Here is a 19,867-nt window from a genome sequence, read left to right on the forward strand (position 1 = left end):
ATTTCGCTTTCATCGACGCTGGTTAAAAGTATATGCGCTTCTCCGATGCATATTCTTTCTAATTAAAGTGTATCTGATAATTTACATTTAGAGAAAATTTATGTTTTTACCCTCCCCTAACTTGAGTTGAGATGAGAAAACACAATACTCTTCAGTTTGTTGTTAAACCAGTGGAAAAATGATGGAACGCAGCTTTTCAATGTTGAAGAGTTGAAAGCCGCCTTCAATAGGTTAAAAGGTAGGCAATCTCAAAACAGCTTTTGTTATTTAATAACTCCTATAGAAGACACTCTTATTTCTCTACAATACAAGCCACGTAATCTACAAAACAAAAATTGTTTTTTCGACCCAGTGGCACCTGCAAAAAGAGTAAATTAGAGTAACTAAGTTTCGACCGAAGACAAAGCGCTTTTCTGGTGTAATGTTAACACTAACATTTGCCTTCATAATCATACATAAAGCAGAAATAACTCAACCTGTTTTCCCTTAGGTTTTATATACCGGATAAGGTCGATTCGATCTTAGCCGCGGCAAGGTTTTTTCATTTTTCACGTTTTTATTAACTTCAATTTTCTTTTTTTTTTTTAATATATTTCATGTAATAATTATACAATTAGTTAATATTTAACTAATTTATCTATATATCTACAAATATATAATTATATAACTAATAAACAGTAAAGTAAAAGTTAAATTTTCCCCTCCTATTTTAAAATTGTGACTTATTATTTAAACCAAACTCAAAATTCTAGATAATAAAAACTTACATTAAGAAATACATTAATAAAATTATATATAAAACCAAAAATTTTGTCATACGAAAATAACTTTGTCATAATAAAAAGACAGTTTTATTTATCAGGGGAATGAAATCGGAACATAGGTAACAATTTACATGTTTTTTTTATTACATTCTTATATAGTTGGTTTTTTATACCTGATTCGAGAATTTATGTGACTTAGCTTTATTAATACATATTCCATTTACAAATATCGTACGTGAGAACTTGATCTTTCGAATATAAAAAACATAAAACCAATGGCAGCACCTACCAGTTTTACAATCATATGATTATAATAACACAGGTATGTTTGGTTTACAGTTCATAGACGTGGATGTAAATAGTTGGTTTTTTTTAAGTACATTCAATAGAGGAGATCGAGACCATGATTTTGTCACTAGATTTTGCAATTTTATTTCTCTTCAAATTTTGTTTATATTTTGAGTTACTATTTTTAATTTTGGACATATAAGCCACAAATCTATTGGCTTAGTCCATCTCTGTTCAACATACCAAAAAAAAAAAAAAACTATTCTTAATTTTCACTTTATTTAATTTACCTTAATTGACTGGAATGGAGTAAATTATAAACAAACTATTTTGTTATATTCATATTACAATTAATATTTGCAAAAACTGAAGCAATATAAAAAAAACTTAAATTTGTCAAAATTTTCACAAACGATGAAATTTTTTCTCGCCAATAACGTTTTGTAATGGGAACAACAAAGGTATGTTATTAAATTAAATTTCATATGTAAACCGTTGTGAAATTTTTACAAATATCAATAATTATAACATTAATTAAAATCCCTATATCACATATTGTAATCATTTTTATTCTGTACATATAGCTTTCTCGGCTTGCGGGCAAGCCTGCTTCGATAAGCAAAGTATCAAGACTATCTGTTGCTTATGCACATAAGACTTCTAGCTTCCAAACAAGTCATTTATTTCACAAAAAATTGCGCATTAATAAAACGTAAAATCACTTGATTTAAAAAATCCAGTAAACCAGACACTTTATTGTAGTAAATTCAATTCCCATGTTTTTTTCAAGTAGAAGTATACAAAAAATATATTCCTGTGATTTTGCGGGCACTTGGCAATCGTAACATGTAATTTATGAAAGATTGCTAATGTTGGTAATACTATTTTTTTAGTTATACGCAACTCGTAGAAAAATTGTAAAATTTATTGGTAAAAAGTTTATAAAGCATTAATAAATTGTAAACGAAACATTTTCATTATAAACAGAAATCGATTAGACATCGAATATCTATAATAGGCGTACGCGACATATCGAAGGAATTTGAGTAGAGCAATTTAAATATTTGGAAGAAAAGCTATACATCTGTATAGTCAGAACCAGTCACAGCCACAAAAGCAAAGTCGGACGATAGGCAGACAACATTCTACAACAAATATTGCAGACGACACGGCGAAGAGGTAAGATCACGTTAACAGCAAATAAGAGCCTACCCTCTTCCTTTTTAAAATAAAAATTAAAATAAGTGGAAAAAACTCCAGCACTAAGGATAGCGTTAGTAATAACAACGACAGTAACAAGAATAACAACATTAAAGGAAGTGTAGTAAACATACGGAGTTACTAATTTTATGATCTGATTTTTTTTTAATTTAATTTCCATCCAGACAATAAGTGATTGTTAAACAGCATGCCTCTTTTTGGAAAATCACAAAAGACACCAGCCGAATTGGTCAAGTCCCTGAAGGAAGCTATTAATGCTCTAGAGACAGGCGGTGATCGTAAGGCAGAAAAGGCTCAGGAAGATGTAAGTAAAAATCTGGTCAGCATAAAAAATATGCTGTATGGTAGCAGTGATTCCGAACCGCCGGCGGATTATGTGGTGGCTCAGCTCTCTCAAGAGTTATACAATAGTAATTTGTTATTATTGCTTATACAAAACCTGCATCGTATTGACTTTGAAGGTAAGAAGCATGTGGCTTTAATTTTCAACAATGTGTTGAGGCGACAAATAGGCACGCGCTCGCCCACCGTAGAATATATTTGTACAAAGCCAGAAATCCTTTTTACGCTAATGGCTGGTTATGAAGATGCACATCCGGAGATAGCACTAAACTCGGGCACCATGCTACGAGAATGTGCCCGCTATGAGGCTTTGGCTAAAATAATGTTGTACTCCGAAGAGTTTTTCAAGTTCTTCCGTTATGTGGAAGTCTCCACATTCGATATAGCCTCGGATGCTTTCTCCACTTTTAAGGAGCTATTGACCCGCCACAAACTGTTGTGTGCCGAATTTTTGGAGGCCAACTATGACAAGTTTTTTACGCAACACTATCAACGCCTCCTGAATTCCGAAAATTATGTTACACGACGTCAATCTTTAAAGCTGCTGGGTGAATTGTTACTTGACCGGCATAACTTTACCGTTATGACGCGATACATTTCAGAGCCGGAAAACCTCAAACTGATGATGAACATGCTCAAGGAGAAGTCGCGTAATATTCAGTTTGAGGCCTTCCATGTATTTAAGGTGTTTGTCGCCAATCCCAACAAACCGAAACCCATACTCGATATCCTGCTACGTAACCAGAGCAAATTGGTCGATTTCCTAACTAACTTCCATACGGATCGTTCCGAAGACGAGCAATTCAACGACGAGAAGGCATATCTGATTAAGCAGATAAAAGAGCTGAAACCCCTGCCTGAGGCTTAGTGGGTCCATGCTAATGCCAAATTCACACACCCCATAGTAAACCTACATACACCATACACATATACAAACAAACTGATAAAAAGGCGGAGATACGTTGTGGCAGTGAAAATTGAACCATCGGCTGCTTGGCAGCTGCTTAAGTAGTAATACGTGTTTAATAACAAATTTGACTGTTAGACGACAGGCACACAACATATATAACACGAAAACACTTAGCTTACAATTTATAAAAATTAAATAAATAAACAAAAATCATTATTATTAATTACTATGAAATAAACAGAAATAGAAAACAATACAGAACAACAAACACTTGATTATCAAGAAAAAAAAAAACATTTAATTAAAAATTAAATTTAAATAAAAACATGAATTTACAAAATTTATATTTTATAACGTAAAAAACAATCACAAAAGAAATCTAAAATACTTGGCACGGGAATGTTTCTTCAAAAGTACATATAAGCTCGGTCATCCTTCTTATCATGCAGTTTTATAACGCATTCTTGCTGGTAAGCGTATCTCTGGCCAAACCTGAAGATATTTCAAAAGAAATTAGTAGTAATTAATTATGCAGACAACTGACGACGGTGATTATGGTTATGTTTTAAACGTTCGTATTTTGGAACAAAAAATCAGCCGACAGTAGTAAAAAAAGCATCCAAAACCTTGTTTTTAGCCGCACCGTTCATTTGCTCTGCCAAATAATATAAATGAAGTAATTCCCCAAAACATCTATAGTTTCGTTGGTTTTTGTGAAAAACTGTTTAGCCAAAAAATTTCTCTTCGTGTGTTAGTCATCTGGGGAGAGAAAAATAATGGTTTAGAAAACGTAATTAGAGCGAAACTTGAAGAGAAACTCTTAAAAGCAAAGAAAATTTGAAGAAAGCTATCAACCCGACCTATTTTATGTACACAGGTATTCACGCAACACATACAGATTTGTATTATGATTATTATTATATAATAATAATGGAGAAAAAAAAAACAATCATAAAATTTACCTTAAAGAAGAAACGATCCGAACGTTCGTTGCACTACAATAATCACAGCGCGATCTGCAACCACACCGCTATTAACTCTAATGTGTAATTTTGAAACGAAATCTGCTGAATAGACTTCATATTGAAAAAAGTTTACTTAAAGAAAAAACCTACTCATCAAAATTAACATTTGCCCAATTTGACAGAGATTAGTTCATAAATATGAATATTTAGGAACTTTCAGTTTCTGTACAAGTAAATGTTTATAACTTTATACTCTCTTAATATTTATTTCACATCCTTTAAAAATTTTTATAAAGATTCACAAAAATTGTTTAAATATTAAATACACACGCGTTGCAATTTCAATCTTTGCGCAATTGTAATTCTTTGACCTCTATACCACTTTTAGTAATGATATTGATTTGAACAGAGTCACCAGTATATATATCACGTTCCGTAGCAGATATAAAAGCATCACTAGCTATGGCCACTGCTCGTTCCTTAGTTAGCTCTGCAGGGAAACCAATATGCTCCAGCTTTATGTTCTTCAAACCAATTTGATTATCTAGTACTGGTTGCAAGAGAGCTCCAGCCGAGCCGCCAGCTCTGCTATTACTCTTTTCGAAGTGCCCTATAGGATCGTAGGAATATACCACTCCTTTACCCTCGGAATTTAAGCCAGCAAGTACATTCGATACGTAATACGGAAAGAAACGCCTATTATACATCAAAATTGAAAGCATTTGAGCCGTAGCATCGGTGGACATAGTCTTAGAATGCGTATGTTCATACATTTGCATGCGAGCTTTAACTAAAGCAGTCAAAGCCAAAGTGTCACACCAGCAACCAGTTGAACCCAAAACTGCATTAGACGAAAGTTGGAATAGTTTGTTTCCATTGCGCGTGTGTATAGTATAACCGCTAGATAAACGGGAGTCAGCCGCAATAACTGCAAAATCATTGCCAGCAATGGCCACAATCGAACTGAAATAAATATACAAGATTTTTTAATGCTAACCTCATTTTCTCGCTTAGTTTCTGAGTAGTAGAGCTAACTAACCCTCCGTTGGATTCGTAAGGTTGAAAATCTTGATGTTTAACACCGGGCACTTTGTAATCCGGAAATTGTTCAATACTCAAATAATCCATCTTTCTTCCTTTCTTTTTATGAAAGAAATTAACTTCACAATTTTATGACTGGTTACCTTTTAAGATGACAAACAAATTCTGTGATATTCTACTATGCTGCGTTGCCGTACTTTCAAATTTTATTTGAATTAAACACAGTGACAAGCTACAAACAAATTACTTACTTGAAAGTGAGGGTAGACTATAATTATGAAGTTATTTATTTTATAGAATTTCGATTAGGAATGTGGAAATGCATTTTTTTATCTATTCCATTCTCAAAAAATTGTAAACTAATATCAATTGAAGAAAATCAATTGTTGTTTAAAATGTGCAAAGAAGAGATTTTTGTATTGCCTTTCGCCGAGCTAATTTCTGGGCATCTGGCAAGCAATTAGTACGGGGTTTTCTATGTTTTATTAATCAAAAATATATGTTACTTTTCAGTTATTTCCTTTCTCTCGCTTTTTTTTAAATAGGGCAATTGAACTAGTTCATAATACTTTTGTTTTACTCTAAAAATTTGACAATCAATTGCTGCGCCAAACAGTATCAAGAAAGCAATCATTTGACAAAATTGGTAGCATATGTAAATCAATTAATAGGAAACGTATCGTGTGCTGTCAGTTAGTTTTCTTAACTTATGTCATACCAATAACCGTCTTTAATAATCACTTAATGACTTTATTTACAATAAAAGTTGTTTTCGTAGATCAGAAAAAATGGTTTTTATGTTATATTAAATTATACGTTGACTACTTGAGCTAGGAAATGAACGGATTCTATCTCTATTGCAATTTGATACGTATCCTTCGACATTCCCTTATTATTAAATTAAATTAATATTCAATATGTGAAATTTCTTTGCGTTAATTATGAATAGAAACAAAATTTTCTTTTATTAATTAACGCATTGAACATCAATTGTTGTTCTGCTAAGGTAATTCCTATTAAAATCTCTTATCTTTGCAACCCTCTTTGACAATTCTTTCGAAGAACTGTCATATTTTTTTAGCCAGACTACATTTTTCCTGTTTTTGTTATTTTTAATAATTTCTTTGTTTAAATGTTACTCTCGTACTCTTTCACAATAAGTATAATAGATAAAAGTTAGTGCAATTGATGAAATTACAATAGACACTTAACAAATAATATGTGCGTGGAGATCTCATACAAAACGTGTGAATATATTATGAAGTTAGGGATGGCAACTATTGAGGAGAAGCGAAACATTTACATATTAAAAACTGTCCAAATTGTTTATTCTAATTTTTTGAGAGAATAAATAAATGGGCGGGCGAGTCAACTCGCCCAAGAGTCGTTTAAACTACAAATGAGTTACTAGTGATCGGAGAAATCTACTATATCTAAGACACTTAAAAATGAAATACTACTTTCAATAAGGATAGAATTCTTCCAGAATACCTTTTCGTTCATAGAGAATAAGTCAAAAATGTAAAATTTCTAACTTTAACAAGTTTACCTTTTTAGAGTAGTGTAATAATTAAATAAAGAGGAGATAAAAAGTGTTTTAATGGTTGTAATGATTGTAGGAGTACATGGCAAGTCAAAAATCGAAAAAAAAAACAAAAATGTAGCAATAAATATAGTACGAAGAATACAGTTTTTTCCTTTAAAATGATTCTGATGTTTCGTTTTGTGTTCTATTTAATGCAATCTTTTGATGTATGACACTTGTCCTATCTCAATTTTTTTATGATTCATAATCAAAACTACATTTTAATGTCTATATATAATACATATATATATGTTCGGACATTTGACTATTGCCGACTTGAGAATGGATTTGACTTGAGCCATTCATTTAATGATATCATCGAACCGAGCTAACGATAATCTTTCTGATTGCCGTATTTACAAAAAGCTGAAAAATCCGATGAGCTTCAAGATAAAAGTAATGCGAAAATAATCGATGGTGCTCATCACTAAAAAAATTCACAAATTATCAAACTTTTGAAATAAATTTCTTCATATTCTTCTGTCTATTATGAAAGAAGTGAAATACAAAAATAAATAAGAATCTATCGTGGAACTGAATTAACTATGTCTACAGATTGCGGAAACCAGCGTATTGGTGACAAATCGATTATGGAAGATAATCAATCATTGAATGAAACTAGCAAATTAAAAGGTAAATTTTATTGACAGCTAGAATATCAGATATACTTCAGAATTAGTTAGTCAACACCTCTTATTTCTTTGATGAATATATAATAATGGGCAAATTCGGATATAACACAATTAAAACAGACCTAATATGTATAAAAAATGTAAGAGTCAAGAGGAGATTATTATGTAAAAGTAAAAAAGTTACAGTTACTTATGAAACATTTATTAATTTTGAATTTGAAGAGACGTCAAAACAATAAAGCTTTCACCGAAGCAATAAAAGACATCAATTCTGGGCAATGGAATTTGGTATATGTTTCGTAAGTTTCATGGATTTTCTTTAGAAACTATTATATGTGACACTTAGCTTGTTATTTCTATGTTCCGCTGTTGGCTTATTTTCAAATGCGGACAGCCATCTTTCAAATGTGCCATAGTACGGCTTGGTAGGATTGGTATTATTGGTAGTTATGTGGCGCTCTACATCCTATAGAGCTGTGAGTTTGCCGTGCTATAGTACTGTCTTTAGCGATTTACATTAGATAATATATAGTTTCGGTGCAGTTTTCTTGGCGACGGAAAACGTTCGTTATAGCAGCAATCGAGAGTAATGCAAGGAAAGAAAATTGGATGGCACTCCAAACACAAAAATCTTAGTGCTGCATAGCTCCGAGCTCCGGTCTTTCGGAGAATAATGTGGTGGTTGTGGTTATACTAAAATCGTGCGAGCCCTAAATATTGAGATGTAAATGCGTCTAACTTTGCCATTGGTCGTATCATATTCCCATTCTGGTACTACACGCATAGTCGGGCCTGGTGGGGATTCTTCTGCTCGTTCAGAAGCGCCGTTTATTTCCGGGCGTCAGGAAAACCGAAGTTAAGTATATATCTACAAATGTTCACGTAAAAATCATGGATAAGTGTACGCGACATAGTTATTTCAATGTTGGGTTCAAATAAAGTACACCATTTGCTTCGAGCTTGATTTTTCCTGCTCACTTCGTAAGAAAGTTCTAAAAGCAAAGCCGAAGTGTAAAAAATTTTTGTGCAGGCAGTGTCACTAATATTGTCAGCAAAATTATGTCAAGCGAGTCCGTACGCAAACCCCAATCTGGTTGAGATTCACAACGGATATCATTCGCCAGAAAATACGTTTATAATTGCAAAAATTCAATTTGAAAATAATATTTCATAGCTTGCAACCTATGAAATTTGTGATGAATACTTTATCAACTATTAGGATTACTTTAAAGTTTGTTAAAACGGAAAAAGTGATCGGTCAAAAATTACAAATGCAATCATTTATAATACTGTAAATGAACGAATAGTCAAGTAAAGGTCAAGTAAATATCAAAGCTAATCTAATTAACAAGCGTTCGTGCGTAAATCCCTCGAATTATTAAAATTATAAAAATAAATACGCAATGGTTTCTTTTAAGATAAATCGTTAAAAGATAATTTATCCAAAGCATTGTCAGTTGGTATATACACGTTTCTTCCTAATAATTTATGAATTTCTTCTAGAAACCATATTTGGCCTTCTGACACCATCTACAAAAGAAACAATTTTTTCGAATATGAGTTTGAATATGAATTCTTTGTCATCGAATTAAACTGATTTTGATTAGAAAGGGAAATGTCTGATGAATACAAGAGGGGCGGCACTTCGCTGCAGTTCAGTGCTGTCAAATTTTTGCGATATAAGGTTAAGTGTCGTCGTGCAAGGTTCTTTAAAGGTGGTTTCTTTGGATTGCAGGAGCACAATACACTATATTTAAGCAGCCTCATTAAACAGGAATGCGACGGATGTAGGGCATACCGTCCATGGGCGGATATCGTCGTTGCAACCTGACGTGCATTTCATCACTGGTCACTATTGAGTATTTTGTCCCTTTAAATTAAATCGAAAGAGCAATAACCTCCACGTTTTGCATTTGCTTGAAAAAGACTTCTTCCAAATTCACGGAAACTAAGCGTGGTATTCTCTGGGGAATATATTTAGCTTATGAATGTTTATATCATGTATATATAATTTATAAATTTATAAAATTTACAAATTGAATGTGTCTCCCAGACTTTCTTGTGTCAGGCCCCATGATGCTGCGTAAGCTTTAAAGATAAGACATTCTCACGAGGAAAATGTAGTTTTATAGATTTTTCAGACAAAGTATTTCCATCATGTGGGGAAACCGTTAAAGACAGTTGGCTTGTTAATATCAGAACTTGTTTCTCGTTAGCAGCGCATAACTTTTCATAAATTTAGGGTGTGCGTTATGATACACGTCATCTTTTCATGTTCAAAATATAATTACAGTTCGATCTCGATGAAAACTTTCTTAAAATATTGACATAAATCGCAGTTTGCGATAAATACATGTTTGAAATTGTTGACGTGTATGCTGGCAGTTAAGCTATTACGTACAACGCAAGATTTTGGATTCTGATATTCAAATATCTTCTCAACATCAGGAATTCTTTAATTCTTCTTTACGAGTTCATTCTCACTGGAACTCCATTATACTTATATGAGAAAATGCTGTTTTCTAAATCTGAACGGGTGACGAATTGAATCCTACGTAACCGTAAGTATTTATCATCATCAAGGCTATTCTTGGTCAAAGCTTGGTCAGTTTGCGACCTGAGCGTAAACGCAAGAGAGCAAGACGGACAGACGGGCAAGCAAACTTAGATTTTTTCAGAAAGTAATTTTGCATCGATTGGTTTAATAAACGGTGGGCCCGTCTCACTTCTTTCGGGATGTCGCACTGATTATATATATAATATATATTATATATGTTATGTATATATATATATATATATATATGGGAGTTTATTTATAGAGTTGCGTGAACTTTTTTTCAACAATACTTCAGTTTCGAAATACTACATTTCTCCTGCCACGTTTTTGTTCGAATATTACTGTTTGTTGACTTCATTGGTCTTGAAGAAATCTTTTGCTTATTATAAAGTTTCAACGATTGTAACTTGTGTCACATTTTATTCTTATGTTTTTTATTAATTCTCTTATAAGCGCGGTTCCCATTTTTATTTTCTATGAAATCAGTTGCATAAGGCACTTACGGCTCGAAATCGAAAATCTCTAATCTGCTTTTATTATTTTCCTAAAATTTTGGGAATTTCCGTTTTGATCCGATCTGAACAATTTTTATGCCGTTTATTTTCTAAAAGATTATGGTGGTTGTAATTGCGTAGATCTGTTTCAATGGGAAGTCCATTCCAGTTCAAAATTTTGTAATATAATGTGAAAAAAAAAATTATTAACATTTAGCTAAAAAAAGTCAAAAGGAAATTAGTTAAGAATAGTATTGTTAAAATTATGAGGTGCATGCAAAAATGTTGGCAAATTTTTTTCACTTGATACAATGTACATGAATTAAAATATTTTCGCTCATTTTCTACAACTTTCTCTCACCTTTCTGACAGTATGTCGGTACTGCGTTGGTAGAACCGTTTTGCTTTGGCAACTATCCAGTGTTCGCCCCATTTTCGCACTTCTCCAATTTTGCGGAACAGCATGCCAGCCAAACCACGCTGCAACGATCTGAACAAGTGGTAATCAGGAGGCGACATAGCTGGCTTTGGCAGAACTTCCCATTCGATCTGCAACAGTGTATCTTTGACAACTTTTTCAACGTGTGGCCGAACCTTATCATGCAAGAGGGTGACCGCATTTGTTAAACTCTGTTTCTGCTCTTTTTTCCAGCAATATATCGTTCAATTTATTCAATTGACGTCGGTTGACATCTGCAGTAACAGTTTGATAAGGTTTTAACAGCTCGTGATAAACTTCACCTTGCTGATGTCACCATATGCACAGCTCCTGCACTAATGCTCGACTTGTTACCCTTGGGATTCTCGTAGTAAATCCTTTCTTGACCGCCATTCACAATGCGTTTTTTGCTTGATAAGCTTGATGAAACCGCGATTTTGAAACGGTTTGAAGTAGCATTTTCAGTCAATTAGTGCGGTCGGTCAATTTGTGCTCTCCTTTTGAATTGTCCCCATCGCATGTAATCGTCTAGAAACAGTTTATTCGTCAAAGGCTGCGACGTTCGAAAGTTCTTGGAGACATCGAGATAGGATTTCTTCCAATAAGTCTTGAAGTTCATTGTTTTCGAAATTTTTTGTTCTTCCATACCGTTCGGTGTCATTGACATCAAATTCATCACCCTTAAGCCGTTAAAACCAAAATCAACGTCTGCGAGATGACCGAGCAACATCACCCTAAGTTGTAAAATGTTTCATGGTTTTCGTTAGCAGATCTCTTAAAATCAAACAACAAAAGTAATCAATCACGAAAATACAACTTTGAGTGTTCAATTATTAGTGCCTGTATATATTGGATATCTCAGTGATACTAAATTGAAAACTGTTATTTTAGGCAAAGAGAGGTGAAATTCGTCAAATTTAATCATTATGTACACTGGTATTTTCTATTTCATTATCATTTTTAACTGTACAAGTCTCAGGCCAAAATTGTTGCAAGCACCTAATATTACTAAGATATGTGTAAAAAGTTTGTTTAAAATTTGCGTTAGTTTTTATACCAAACTGTTAAACAAGTGGTCGTTGCAGTTGTACGATTTTGAATATAATGAATACGGTCAGCAGGTTTTTTAATTTGTTTTTAATTATTTTTTTACACATTTCCAAGCATTCATATAATTGTATACAACTGCACTTTGACTTTTATTGCGTTCTTATTGAAATGGATTTAATTTGCATTTGTTTTCATCTCTCTTCTTTTTTCATTCAATTGCAGTCATCAATCACGAAGTACAGTCACTACAAAAGCAGCAACGTCTCACTTCGCTATTACCGGAATATAATAAAGTGCAGTATCTTCTCTTATCGGATACTACGACTAACTGTGCTCCATTACATTTACGTAATATTTTAAATCACTTCAACGAGTCGCAATTAAATCAGTTCGATCTGCTATTTGTACTTATTTATACAGTGGCTTTAGAATCGGGTTATATGTGTAAGTCTGATCATATTCAGACTATGGTATCACCATTGTCGTCGACCAGTTCTTTTCATTCGAAAAATGTTGAACGTTTAAGTAAATTAAAGCCAATTTTTACCGTGACACCGGATAAAAAAAAATTCACCATGAAATTAAACTCTGTTGTCGATGATAGACAGGTGACTGCAGAGAAGATATATGCTTTGTTAACCGCCACTGTTTGCGATGATTTAATGATAGTTACCTTATCGCCGGCAAATTGTTTGAATTCTGGGGGCTTCAGCACAGTGCTCTTGATATCGCGCTATGTACTTGATGAAGAGAACGATGTTAAGCTATCGTTTCATCGTTTTTGCAAAATGCCCGAACTGACTACTATATTGCGGGACAAGCTATTTGTGCCGATGCGCAATAAGCACTTGAGCTGGATGCAGGCTCATATCTATCCTTCGTTAGATGCCATGCCCGTTGAATTATATGAAAATCTCCTGCAGTATTTAAATAAATACGAACTGAATTCTTTAGCAAAAGTTAATTGGAATCTGTTCAATGTAACGGTACGCAGTAAACATTATGAAAACTTACGGAAAACTGATGAACACGTAAGGTCCGTTCATCGCTATAGTGTGTTCCCCATAGCATATTTTTGAACATTTGTTTTTTGTATTAATTAATGTTTTTCTATAAATGAAGAAAAAAAAAGAAAAGGTTTTGGATCAAAAATAAAAATATTTATTATATATATATATATATATATATATATTGCAAATTCTACACCATCCATGGTGCAGATCAGTAAGACTTTATTAAGATAGGAATTATTTCTACAAGTTGCGATGATCTATCTCTACAAAGGTTTGTTCCTTTCGCTATTATTTCATTTATCATACCTCGAATACATTATACTAAGTGAAAGTTGAAAATTGTGCCGAAATGTTGTGAAAGTATTCCATGACATTCGTGGCATTTACGAAATTGAACTACGTTTTGAATATTAGAGATAAATATATCGATCTATATCTGTTCTTTGTGATATTACATCTTGGAGCTTTTGATTTCCGAAACTTGCCTCGTTTTTTTCAGTTAACTAGCACTGGTTGGCTCAACTCAGCTATAGAAATTTGATATTATTCCAACACTGGCCACATAGCTGCATATTTGAAGATAACTAAGAAAGCCAAACCTTGAGAGGCACATAACCTGAGGTTTAGATTTTGGACAATCTAAAGGGGTGAAGCTTGTCATGCCAGGAAGTTGAATCAAAAAATAGAATGATTAAAACGCGGCAGACGGCTCAAACATTTCCGAAAATGCAATTAACATTGAAGAAGATCATGACTGTGAAGGGTACGAAAGAGAACTGCGGTTAGAAAAGCAAAACGAATCGTTCGACCTGACTCCGAACATAAATTATTGCTTGGCAGATGCCGAGCGCAAACGGTATCTTATTTCAAGGAAATAGTAGCGATCATTGGGTATACTCAGAGCAGACGGATTGAATTGTTTCGGCGAAAGCGTCACTAAATGTAAACCTTGCATCTTGCGTCACCGAACAATTGAAGTAATGAAACGTTCAGATTTTTGAAGGTCTTTAAGAATCAGAAGAATATCTGCGCGCGAGCGGTGACTTCTGACTGTACATAAAAAAAGCATAACATGCATGTATCGCGAAGATATGGAAGATCTTCATGGAACATCCCTTAATATTCTTAATTTGTCAAGTTGTCATTAAAAGTTTATCTTCTTCTAAAATTCAGAAAATCAACTACAGATTATTGACTAAGGCGTATAGAAAGGGTTCTATGAGGACACATGGTTATAAATTTATGCATAGATATGATCGGTTGCACTAAGCAATGACTACAACTTTTCTTAAGTTTTAAAAATAACAATCGTTTAAGACAATTTGATAAAATTTAGTTAGTTCAATAGTGTGTTGAGAAAAAACTTTTTAGACAAGTTCAACGAAAATAATCGCACTCAGTAATAATGGAGCACGTTCTAGTCTACAAACGGCCAGCGTAGTTTACCTAAACCTTCTTCTTCTTCTTTGATTTTTGGGTAAAAAAGTTTCTCACCTACACAACCTATTTTGTATAATGTACAAAAATCATGATAATAAATTGTGTTTGTGCGAGTTTAAGCTATCAAAAATGACTGGACTTAATGGTTATTGCAAGGTTTTCGTTTAATTTGCTCTAATTTGAATTTTCTATTTAAATTTTTGTCATATTTCGTGTTTTGTTTTGCGGTTTTTATTTTATTTTATTTTCGTATGTATTTCTTCATAGATTCACCTGAGTTGTGTGCTGCGCGCTCAATTCCGTGTCCAAACTTTGCTAATAGCACAAATATTAAAGAAGGTAAGTCGCACCAATGATTAAAAACAATTTCGAATTGCTACGAACGAATCAGAATGGGTTCCACTCATTTCGCGATTTATAACTAACTACACTAACAAAATTATCTATAATTGACGTAACGGATACGTAACCCTTTGGTAAAGAACTATATACGAAATATTAGTAACTATAGTAAAACGAAAGCAAATTATATACTATCTAAGAAAGTTATGCTTAAATTTACAGGAAAAAATTAGGATAAATGTTGTTTTGATTTTTTTCTTTTTCGATTTTTAAAAAACTGGCTTTCATGTATTAATGTCTTAATATAATTCTTCACTTGAACTAAATGTTTTTTACCCATTCTCAAATGTGAAAAGATGGTCCTCGGATTTGGACTATTTTCAGCGCATTTTCTTGCATTTGGAAAAACGCGAACATTGCATTGCATTTTTCATTCGAGGAAAAATTCAAAATCATTTCCTTAATCAATCTGTCCGTTTGCCTTTACCATCTCTTCCAATTTATTTTTATAGCCATCACAAGGTTCAAAGATGAGGGTATGTTCAATTTACCAAAACGATTGCCACGCCCCGAGCGAATCTTCAGAGATTTATTATAGAGAAGTATTTACATCCTTGATCAACATCAAATTCTAAATCGATTTAATTATGTCCGTCTGTCCGCCTGCCTATCTAAACGAAGGCCTCAAAAATGAAATGATCGACTTAAAATTTGGCAGAAGCATTGCAAATTCTTGTACACAGCTTCATATTGAAAATGAGCCAAATTGGTCAGAGCACACGGCCGCAGTAAAATGTAAATTGAACTCAACTTTGTTTCTCTACGCAAAAATTTGGTGAGGTTCTGCTAATTATCTACAATTTATGAGAGTTGGAAGTCTGAAATTTTCTACATTTACTGTTCAGAAACACCTACTGTTTATGTACAAAAATGAAAAAAGTCAGTAATGCTCCCATAAAATTATAAGTGATTAAATTTTGTCTTTTTTTTTGAGGTTTTATGCTGAAGATATATTATCTGTCTGAAGGCGCGTTAATTCTAAAATGAGTGTGGACAAACCGATGTTGTGGATTAATTTTTTTTAGCAACGCCACCGCTATGGTTTATATCAAATAAACGGACTTCGGAAAAAAGAGAGAACAGAATGTGACAAGCTAAGTTCAGCTGTTAATTTCAATGTCGCGACATGCTAAACTAATTTTTTTTTAACAACACCTTTTACTGAATTAAAAGGTGAAATATCAATTTTATCCCATTGAATTTTTTATAATCATAAATAAAAGCATGGGGTGCTAAATATTTCCAATCGTGATGAATATGCGAGATTCGGCCTCAGTCGAATGTAACTTTCCTACTAATTGTATTTATTTATTTATTTAGTTTTTGTAAAAAACTTTGTATAGTAAATTGTGAATTCCAATACTGCGATAAACATTTTCGATCATTTCATTGTTTACGCTTACATGTATAAGTTTCGCGTAAATAATGCCCATTTCCGTTTGATTCGCGTTGCGTAGATGACGATTTTTTTTTTAAATTTTTTTAAAAAAATTTCCGCAATTTTAAGCTTTATCTCTCTAAGCTTTCTCTTACTGCCGCTGTTAAAACTACTACTATGCAAAATAAGCAAAAGCTTTCTGCTATTTTTGTTGTCATTGTATAGTATTCTAGTGTAAGCTTGAACAAGAGTTCGTTCTATTTGCAATTTTTATGTATATTCTGATTTTGACTATACGCTCGAGGGTAAGGATATTTTTTTACTGTTTTGAGTAGTTTTTTCCTTTTTTGGCCTTTTTTTGGCTTTCTTCTTAGTTTGTACTTAATTCCAACTTTCTCTTCAGTTGTTTTTGTGATATTAATAACAATTGACATAATAATTAGAATAATCATTATTATCATTGTCATTATTATTATCATCATCGTTCAAAGCCATATATGCTATGGTTTTGAATGTCAAATTGAAAATTGGGTTTTGTCCCACTTGGTTTATTTGTTCAAGTAGTTATAATTGTAATGTATTTGTTAATGTTTTTAGTGTTCGTCTCTTATGGAAGGATGTGCTTGTTTTTGTCTGCTTTATGGAAAATCTTATTTAACTAGAGACTAGTATATTTAATGTCAAATAGAGAGAATTAAGCAATGTAATCGAATTGGCTTTATTTCTAGCCTAACTGAAAAGAAGAAAATTGTGGCAAATAATCAGACTGCACTAATTGTAGTCTGTTTATCTTTGGGTTGTATGCCTTTAAGAATTAGGATGATTAAGATTCAAAATAACCTTTCCGTGATAAGCTCCATGTTTTTTTGTTTCCTTTTAAATAAAACTCACATTTTATTTGATAGTTCAAAATATTTTTGCCATATACATCTGTACGAGGAGAGCTAAAAAAAGATGACTTCAAATTTTGGGGGCTACATTATTACATTTATATTTTTAGTTTGTTTATGACACATATAAAGATGGGCTTGACGATTTTTTTTGCTATCGAAGAAAATTGATGAAGAAAAAAAATAAAATTAAGTGCTCTAACTCATTTAAAATGATAATGGAGACATGTGTGAATTCCACTTTAAGCAAAAAATAATGTTTATAAGTAGTACAAGCTCTTTACAGAAGGTCGAAAACATATTAATGGCGATGTCCGTTAGAATGCTCCAGGAAGTCAACCACCGATGAAAATGTTAAAGCAATGAGGAAAATTGTTATGTAGAATAGTTGAATAACTATTGGACAATTTGCGGAGGATGTCGTCATATCGTTTGGCTCATGCCATGCAATCTTTTCAGATATTTTTGGCATGAAAGTAATGGCATCAAACTTTGCTCCGAACCTGCTAAAAATTCAACTTATTTTTGAACACTTCTTGTACGTCAGTTAAAAGGAAGAGTATTTCACAGTAGATTTGCTAAAAATCATTGAGGCATGGCGAAGGAATCCTTATGCTGTGGGGTTATTTTTCTTAGCAAGGTATCGCTTCGATACATCTCATAGATAAATTTGTACATAAAAACTTGTTGGAAATTTTAATGCTACCTTATGCAGACGAAGGTGTGCCACTGCTATGCAAATTTCAGCAGCTTATTAATCTGAAAGATTCATCCAATTTGCTGGAAATGTGACTGCGGGAGAACAACTTAGGTGTAATTGAATGGCCACGTCACTCTCCCGGCCCCTTTCTTTCGGAAAAACTAAAGCGTAAAGTTTCCTATGGCAATAGAAAAAAATTGTGGGAAAAAGACACAAAAAAAAAATGATATAAAGTCCCAGTAGAGACTATTTGTGCCTAGATAAATAGAGACTCAACAGCTGTGAACAGTCTGAATTGATTTCTATAAAAACTGTTACTTTTGAGTACAAAAGCTTGAATTATTTAAAATTTTCTGTATATATGCCTATTTTACTGTCCACCTGGAGATTTGTGATATTTTTGAGTTGAAATATCTTCATTCTGTAATTAAGAGATAACTGTAAAATATAATAGGAGGAAAATAGAAAAAGAATAGCCTCCACCAATATAAAATAACATACACTTATATTTCTGTCTACATGTCTTTTATTTCGTATATACGTATATTTTTTCCTTTCTTTTATTTATTTATTGACATTTATGTAATCTCAACGCCATCAAGGCCTATTATAATAGATTACAATGTCTGACATGGATGCAATAATAAAGCAAACTAAAAAAAATGTTAAGCAATAGAAAGGAGAAGAAATTGAAATTGAAGGTAAATAAAACAAAAAATTGCAAAAAGAAACAGGGACCAAGACTGTAACTAAAGTATTATGCAAGGGAATGACCCATGCCGCTACCACATCAGCATCCTAATACTAAGTAACTAGTCCACTAGTTAATTCCATTATTAGTGGCGAAGATTAAAAGCTTACGTTTGTAAGTGAGATAAGAGCATATAACTTGTCGCAACTCCTTAGGCAGGGAATTATAAATTCTTATCACTCTTACCTGAAAGGGTTCGATCAAAAGAACACGTAACTGGCAACGTAAAGGAATTAACAGAAGGCTCTTACGAAAAGACCTGTTAAAAAATTCTTTGACACCTGCCGTAGAATAATGTTGTAGAGGTTAAGAAGAAGTCTTACTTTAATAAAATGAAGAAAACAGAATAAAGCAGAAAATGTAGGAGAATAGAAATCTGACTATACGAATACATAATAGTCCTTATTTCCTTAGGTTCGAAGTGTTCGTGGAACTATAAACTTCTACGGCATATATTATAAGTGGCATAATTAAAGCTTTGACCACTCTAAGTTTTATTAGAATGTGCATATAGACATTCAAGGAATGAAACCTTCTAAATAAGAAATTGGCCCGAGAACACACGGGATTTATATATATTTTTATTTATTTTATTTATGTTTTATTTTACCCATTTATACATGAAATTGAACTAAAAAAAATTGCAGTCGAATTCAGTGCATTTTAAGTGAAAATCTTATACGAATTGTTTTAAAAACTAGTATACAATAAAAAGAATAACAATAACAAAGTAAGTTAAAAATAAATTAAAAAGTTAAAAATAATAATTCATGCATAAATAAATAAAAAGAAAGAAAAAAAAATAAAAAAATAAAAAAAAAGGAATGTACACAGCTAGCACAGAAGCACACCCGCAGCAAGAACAGATCCAGGTTGCAAGTGAACCCCTGAATCATTAAAAACATGCATAAGCTTGGCAGCCGACACGTTAACAACACAATATGATTTTAAATAAAAAAAATGAGATATTTAGAATGAAATGTTAGTTTAAGTATGACATAGGTA

At 32.7% G+C, this 19,867-nt stretch overlaps 3 protein-coding genes across 4 annotated transcripts in view; 2 read left to right on the top strand and 1 right to left on the bottom strand.

Annotated features, from left to right (window-relative positions):
• The first annotated feature begins 1,967 nt into the window (after window positions 1–1,967).
• LOC119637847 (protein Mo25) lies at window positions 1,968–3,743 on the top strand. Its single transcript, XM_038034210.1, has 2 exons — window positions 1,968–2,231; window positions 2,438–3,743. Exon 2 carries the CDS (start codon window positions 2,461–2,463, stop codon window positions 3,481–3,483), a length of 1,023 nt encoding a protein of 340 aa, XP_037890138.1. The 5' UTR covers window positions 1,968–2,231; window positions 2,438–2,460; the 3' UTR covers window positions 3,484–3,743.
• Window positions 3,744–3,830: 87 nt separating this feature from the next.
• LOC119637857 (proteasome subunit beta type-1) lies at window positions 3,831–5,719 on the bottom strand. The gene is made up of 2 exons (XM_038034236.1): window positions 5,530–5,719; window positions 3,831–5,453 (listed from the first exon to the last, which is right to left on the bottom strand). The coding sequence occupies exons 1-2, from the start codon at window positions 5,616–5,618 to the stop codon at window positions 4,832–4,834; spliced, it is 711 nt and encodes a 236-aa protein (XP_037890164.1). The 5' UTR covers window positions 5,619–5,719; the 3' UTR covers window positions 3,831–4,831.
• A 910-nt stretch (window positions 5,720–6,629) lies between these two features.
• The window catches only part of LOC119637989 (protein nutcracker-like), a 91,066-nt gene continuing 77,828 nt past the window's right edge, over window positions 6,630–19,867 (top strand). The window contains exons 1-3 of one of the 2 annotated variants that reach the window (XR_005247360.1): window positions 6,630–7,749; window positions 12,511–13,324; window positions 15,009–15,080. Coding sequence is in view for 1 of the 2 variants with exons in the window: in XM_038034490.1 (XP_037890418.1) it covers window positions 7,662–7,749; window positions 12,511–13,367 (945 nt within the window). In the remaining variant the exon portion in view is untranslated. Of the gene's footprint in view, window positions 7,750–12,510; window positions 13,395–15,008; window positions 15,081–19,867 lie in introns of those variants that run through there. The other variant, XM_038034490.1, reaches the window with a different exon arrangement.

This window comes from Glossina fuscipes, unplaced genomic scaffold (genome assembly GCF_014805625.2).
Source record: "Glossina fuscipes isolate IAEA_lab_2018 unplaced genomic scaffold, Yale_Gfus_2 61, whole genome shotgun sequence".
In the NCBI taxonomy this organism is placed as follows: domain Eukaryota; kingdom Metazoa; phylum Arthropoda; class Insecta; order Diptera; family Glossinidae; genus Glossina; species Glossina fuscipes.